Here is a 7,500-nt window from a genome sequence, read left to right on the forward strand (position 1 = left end):
GAGCTGGCAGAAACGTTAGCGCGCCGGGCGAAATGCTTTGAAGTATTTCGTCTGCCGCTACGTTCTGAGTTCAGATTCCGCCGAGTTCGACTTTGCCTTTCATCCTTTCGGGGTCGATTAAATAAGTACCAGTTATTTACTGGGGTCGATGTAGTCGACTTAATCCGTTTGTCTGTCCTTGTTTGTCCTCTCTGTGTTTAGCCCCTTGTGGGTAGTAAAGAAATAGGTATTTTAAATAAATAAAAATAGAACAAAAAACATTCGTTTATCCTGCAACTTTTCATTACTTCGGATGAACCAAACGAAGCATATTGAAAATAGGGATTCACGTTCATCTATTAATTTGGAAATTATGGGTTGACGAGACAGCTAGAAATAAATGCTAAATGTATTTTCTTTATCACCTCAGTTTATATAAAATATAAATCACGTTGTAAACTTTCCTATAACGTCCAGATTTTGGTTTTAATCGTCTTAACGCCAATACTATGAAACTTGCTTTTTAAGATTAAAGTAATTTTTGTTTGCCCACTATATACAAATTCTAACGATTTTGATCAATAAAATTTATCCCAGTTGGCAATACTGAGTTAAGTCAGTCGCCGTAAGACGGTCAAACAGAGCAATTGCTGAAGCTCTTTGCTGGTAAGCAAATAACAGATTGTGGTAATTAGTGTATTTTTATAGCATTTGTTTTGTATTACGGTGTGTATTTATTTTTATTTTTCTCATCGTAATTATTGTTTTCTACATTTCTTTTCACATATTTTATGGTAATTATTGTATGGTAATTAAAATGCAATCAAATAAACGTGCTTGTGTAAATCAACCAAACAACTTCTACTGTATCTGTGGACAATATACACTTAAGCCACAATCGTTCCAGCACACTATCTCAGATCAGGTCACTTGCTATGCAAGTACATCTCCGTAATTTATATATTTCAAACATATATTTGCACGACAGTGTGTCATGAAAACTATATATAAAATTTGACAGAAAACAACAGACGAAGACAAGCGTAAGAACAACAAACAGGTGTATTAGTTTAACTTAACGCTCGGGGAAAATGTAAAAGTATTTTGCGTTTCGAGCCTACGCTCTTCGTCAGAAAGGAAGGAATAAGGAGGGAAAAATGGAGAGAGAATGACAAAACAAAAAAAAATCAAAAACGGTGGGAGAAAAACTTTGAATATAATATATATGTATGTATGTATGTATGTATGTATGTATGTATGCATGCATATATGTATGTATGTATGTATGTATGTATGTATGTATGTATGTATGTATGTATGTGTGTATGTATGTATGTATGTGTGTATGTATGTATGTATGTATGCATACTTGTAAGTATGTATGTATGTATGTATGTATTTATGTATGTATTTATGTATGTATGTATGTATTTATGTATGTATGTATGTATGTATGCATGTATGTATGTATGTATGTATGTATGTGTGTATGTATGTATGTATGTGTGTATGTATGTATGTATGTATGCATACTTGTAAGTATGTATGTATGTATGTATGTATTTATGTATGTATGTATGTATGTATGCATGTATGTATGTATGTATGTATGTATGTATTTATGTATGCATGTATTATGTATTTATGTATTTATGTAAGTATGTATGTATGCAGGCATGTATGTATTTATGTATTTAGTGTAAGTATGTATGCATGTGTATGTATGTATGTATGTATGTATGTATGTATGTATGTATGTATGTATGCATGTATGTATTTTAGCATGGTCAGCCGAAAAACATTATTATATAATTCACGGTAGGCAGCCAGTGTTGCCAGGTATGCCAATAAAATGTAAGAGTTAAGGAAGGGAGTAGATGATCCGGCTACATATATTTCCTAGCAAGCGGAACTTCGGAAGGGGTTAATACCCAAGCGAGGTGTATACTGCAGGCTACTCTTCAGGCGAAGGGTATCTTAGTTAAATGAAGATTACCATGTCGCAAAGTGATGCATGTGAACACACGGACGCATTTATTAGTCGCTGTGAAGATCGAACCCTCCGTGTGTTCACATGCGTCGCCTTGCGACAAGGTAAACTTCATTTAATCAAGATACCCTTGGCCTGAAGCTAAGTGCGCGCGTACACACACACACCAACACAAACCAGATACACACACACACAAACACACACACACACACATAGCGTGTAACGTTACAACAAAACTACTAAATCATACGTTTAACAGTTATATGTGTAATTAATTCGTATATAGATTCTCTCTCTCTCTATCTCTATCTCTATCTCACACACACACTACAGAAACATAACACTGTTATCATAACAGTAATACACAATTCGTATATAGCTACTCAAACACACGCTGTATTAACGACCTGTTCTGCGTTTATGGAACGAAAGAATTTTAAGGAAGAGAACCGAATACATTTAGAAAACTGTTGTAAATATATTAGTGGCGATTACCACTCAAGTCCTAATTAATTTGCTCAATTAGTGAATTATACATTTTCAACGGATTGAAATGAAGACAGTTACTACTAAATGATACAGGCAGCCATGACATCGGTTACCATCGGCCACATATCATGTAGGGGTAAACATGGGAAAATAATAAAGATTCAGTAAATTAGGGTCTTTACCGTGTCGATATTTATGTTTCCCTCCGAACTCTTCTCCTTCATGCGTAAAACGAGTCAGAAGTGCAAAATCTATTAGATTGGTGATGTGTTATTGGGGATATCGGATTTTTTTCCGAATGTATTTAGGGGCAACTCTGCTATGATGTTGATAAGCAAGACATTTCGTGTTTGGCGGTAAGTTGACATTAGTTCAGGTCTTTCGTTTAGTATTAAGACTGGGCGACAATCATATCACAACGTTCCTCTTTACGAAGTTCAATGTAGACGCACTCTTAGAGACCTTGTGACATAATCGATGTCTCCGCAAAAATACAAACCACGCCAGTTAAGTGACGAACCGATCCAACATTCACATACATGACCAGCCACGTGATCAATGCTTTAGCACAGTGGTTCTCAGCCTGGGGCCCGCGGATCCCTGGTGGTCTGCAAATGTAGTACTGGGGATTCGTAAACTAAATTCAATATTTCATCTATCTATCTATCTACATATAAGGATAAGGATAAAAAGGGTCTGTGGGAAAACTCATTTAAATAAAAGGGTTGCGAACACTGTCGCGAACCACTGGGAAAAGGTCGGGAACCACTGCTTTAGCAGAATGACTTTTGCGAGTACCTTGGCCAGAACTCAGAGGTGGAGTTCTACACACTCCGCACAGCAGATAAATTTAGTCCTTTTCTATGCCGTCAACTATTTGTCACAGTATCGTGTTTCTTACTGAATGTCTGAGTGTATTTATAAGTAAAGTCGTTTCTGTATATTTATATTTTATATAAAATCTAGATATGACAGAAAAAAAATCTAGTCTTAGATTTGAAGTCAGCTAACCGAAAATAGCTTGGTCTTCTGTAATAAAATCTCTGTTGTCGAGTGCTATCAAAAATTATTTGGTATATAGCATCGTTAGATGTATGATATTATCAGGTATTTGATATTATCAGGTGTACATAATATCCTCAATAATATTATTAATTTCAGAACGCATAAAATTGATTTCAATGATTTACTATTGATTTCTTGTATTTCAGAGAACGCACCACAGTCGATAAATTCTTGCCTAAACCAAGAATATAAAGAGTCGTAAAGAAATACTAAAAGAACTCTACCAATTCTGTCCACTGTCATTTGTCACTGAACTACCATTGCCTCAAGATGGATCTTCAGTTTCAACCAGATTTTATATACAAGAATTGAATTCCATGGGAACGACTCAACCTGAATTGGAAACTGCATTGTAATCGCCTCTATACAGGTCACATTGAACTAATCTAAAACATCATTAAACAGGTGAAAGAATGCAAATCCTTTTGCAAACGGAGCATTCTATATCGCATCTACACTGGGATTTTACAGAGAATGTTATTAAACAAATCAAAGAACCAAGTGGAATTGAACACACACCTTTCAATAACTAATCGGTTACTACATATCTTTCAACAGTTTCTCACGTGTGACGTCTCTTATAGGACACGGTAAAAGAATCTTAGAACCTGCGGTCTCTGTGTTTTACTGTCACAATTCTACACTTTAACTGTTATTTTGCTTTATTGTATTCTGACTGTGTTGTACTATTTTCTATTTCTAACTAAAGGAGAAGCGAAATAAGTTACTAAATTAACCATAACTGACATATGCTGATCCTTACCTTTCTAATGATCGATAAATGACTTGCATGTTTAACAATAATAATTATACCAAAATCTTGTGAATTATTACAGTACTACGACACATCTTAATCATAATTTTGAATGAACATATTTCATCCCTTGAAGAAAATACTATTTTAAGACAAAATAAATATTTTTTTAATATAATGAAATCAATCATGGCAAACAGATCCAGATGAACAAATCGAAAGAGTAATTTGTTAAACTGCAGTAACTGTCCGTTAGTTTTTGTTGGAATATTTACAATTTACATCATTCGCTGTTTATTATACGTTCAGACTCTCTGGAGTTTCAGGTTTACGATATTTGCATTGAGAGATTCAGTCGGAAGGACGTAATAATGTCGAAGTACACCAGTTGTATGGAGCGTTATTATTCATGTCGATGGAGACTATGTTATGCTTCTACTGTCGTTTTTCTTCTCTCGCAAACACTAAGAGTTGATCTAAGCATGGGATTTGTTTGTATGTTGAAGAGACCCAATCGTACAACTGAGGAACTTAACATTACTTCAACTAACCAACATTGTTCTGGTTCGAATAGTTATTCAGTTATTCGAAATTATGAAGGAGAATTCGAATGGAGCGACACCTTACAAGCAACCATGTTAGCTGGGTACTTCTATGGCTCTATAGCAACTACTTATTTGGGCGGTTTATTGGCGGACAAATATGGCGGTAAACGAGTTCTTGGTGGTTCACTTCTCACTTCATCCATTCTGACCCTTCTTTGCCCAAGTTTATCACGAATTAGTGTGTACTATATGATTGTTCTAAGAATATTAATAGGTATGGCATCAGGAGTGGTGGCCCCAGCGATACACTCCGCATTTGCACGTTGGCTCCCTCCAGAAGAAATTAGTTTATCCATTGGGTTTACATTCGCCGGACAAATTGTAGGTACCGTTGTAGGTCTTTCAACATCAGGTTATCTTTGTGTTTATGGCTTCGATAATGGATGGGGTTCTATATTTTATGTATTTGGTGGAATATCGTTGCTGTTTAGTTGTGTGTGGTTTTATGTTGTTTATGATAATCCAGACGTCCATCCCACTATCAGCAAAGGAGAACGTGCTTACTTGAAGAGAACTGTAATAAGTAAGAGACTAGTTAAAAAAATACCTTGGAAACGACTGCTTTTTTCCCCTGCTGTTTGGGCCATCATCTTCGGTTTGTTCGCTTATGCCTGGACTTTCATAACTTTCGAGACATTGCTCCTCTATATATGAAAGAAGCCTTAAAGGTTGATTCAGCCTCCAACGGTTTCATGTCGTCTGCTCCTTCGGTTGGACAAATTATTTCTATGCCATTATGTGGAAAGCTTGCAGATTTTATACGTTCAAAGAAATACCTGTCAACTCGTTCTGTTCGGGTTTTATTTCAAACCATTTCTCTGATTGCTTCAGCGTGTCTGATGATTGTCATCGGATTCCTCAGATGTGACCAAAGCGTTCTGATAACTATCCTCTTATTTCTCAGTGGTATAACTTTATCATTTGCCAGTGGCGGTGTTGGTGTCAATAACAGAGACATTGCTCCAAGTTATGTTGGTATTATATATGGAATTGCAAACACTTTCGCAATAAGTTCGGGCGGCATGTGTTCCTTAACTACAAAAGCTTTAACCCCAAACGGTACGCAAGAAGAATGGCAGATTGTATTAGTCTTGTGTGCCGGTATATGTGTGTCTGGGGCAATATTGTATATAATATTGGCAAGAGGAGAAATCCAAGAATGGGCAAGGTCTGAAGGATCTAGCTCAATGGATCATCCAAAGGAGATAAATAACAGTACAACAATATAAGCTGTCCACTTTTGTTATGTCTAGATTAGTTTGACGTCGTTATTTTCATTTGAAAATTCGCTGACGATTCTTAATATTTTCCTTAATATATCGGTGCGTGTGTTGCTGTGTGCTAAGAAGATATATCCCCAGACACATGCTTTTCTTCTCAGTTCCACTGCGTGGCAATTTGGTATCTGTCTTCTACTATAGTCTCGGGCTAACCAAAGCCTTGTGAGTGGATTTGATAGATGGAAACTGAAAGAAGCCCGTCATGTATATATATATATATATATATAATATATATATATATATATATATATATTATATATATATATATATATATATGTTTTTACATACAAATTAAGGACTGAACACGAAAAGTGGACAGTCAACATGCTAGATATAGACGTCAAATCGCCATTCTCCACAAAGAGTATGTTCTCAAATAAAACTCAGCACAAAACCAAAGCATTAAACAAGACAAATGTGCTGAGTTTTATTTGAAAACATACTCTTTGTGGAGAATGGCGATTTGACGTCTATATCTAGCATGGTGACTGTCCACTTTTCGTGTTCAGTCCTTAATTTGTATGTAAAAATATTTTAATCTTCGGATTCTTTTTAATATGCTAGACCACTGGTTTTAATTGACTAATATCAATTTCTACCCTTAATTAATTTTATATATATATATATATGTTTATATATACACAGCGGGCTTCATATTAAATAATAATATGACAACAAAAGAATGAATGAGACCTCGATATTATGTAGAATAGAGGAATTTATCTATAACTATAATATGTGACAATTAGTTGGTTGTCATGATAAAACTCTGAGTTTCGGATGATACAGGAGATGAAGTCCTCTCCGGCATCTCATTTTAATAACTGATGAGATGCCGGAGCGGACTTCATCTCCGGTATGGCATCTCTCAGTTTTATTATGACAACCAACTAATTGTCACATATTATATGTATATATACATATATATATATATATTATATATATATATATAATATATATATATATATATATATACATAAACACAAGGCAGGAACGAGTACAGAGATGTCTTCACACAATTTAAATAAACAAATAGGCGCAAGAGTGGCTGTGTGGTAAGTAGCTTGCTTACCAACCACATGGTTCCAGGTTCAGTCCCAGCGCGTGGCATCTTGGGCAAGTGTCTTCTGCTATAGCCCCGGGCCGACCAATGCCTTGTGAGTGGATTTGGTAGACGGAAACTGAAAGAAGCTCGTCGTATATATGTATATATATATATATATGTGTGTGTGTGTGTGTGTGTGTTTGTGTGTCTGTGTTTGTCCCCCTAGCATTGCTTGACAACCGATGCTGGTGTGTTTACGTCCCCATCACTTAGCGGTTCGGCAAAAGAGACCG

General features: G+C 35.7%; 2 protein-coding genes across 2 annotated transcripts in view; both read left to right on the forward strand.

Annotated features, from left to right (window-relative positions):
* Positions 1-7,500, forward strand: part of LOC115223797 (uncharacterized transporter slc-17.2-like) — a 32,118-nt gene that overhangs the window by 595 nt on the left and 24,023 nt on the right. The window lies entirely within an intron of this gene.
* LOC115223795 (uncharacterized transporter slc-17.2-like) lies at positions 3,602-5,556 on the forward strand. Its single transcript, XM_029794459.2, has one exon. It carries the CDS (start codon positions 4,649-4,651, stop codon positions 5,534-5,536), a length of 888 nt encoding a protein of 295 aa, XP_029650319.1. The 5' UTR covers positions 3,602-4,648; the 3' UTR covers positions 5,537-5,556.

The sequence above is a fragment of the Octopus sinensis genome, linkage group LG24, assembly GCF_006345805.1.
Source record: "Octopus sinensis linkage group LG24, ASM634580v1, whole genome shotgun sequence".
NCBI lineage: Eukaryota > Metazoa > Mollusca > Cephalopoda > Octopoda > Octopodidae > Octopus > Octopus sinensis.

What these genes read in the sequence shown, in the direction of transcription:
- LOC115223795 (XM_029794459.2), top strand. Translation starts at nt 4,649, where the DNA reads ATGTCGAAGTACACCAGTTGTATGGAGCGTTATTATTCATGTCGATGG.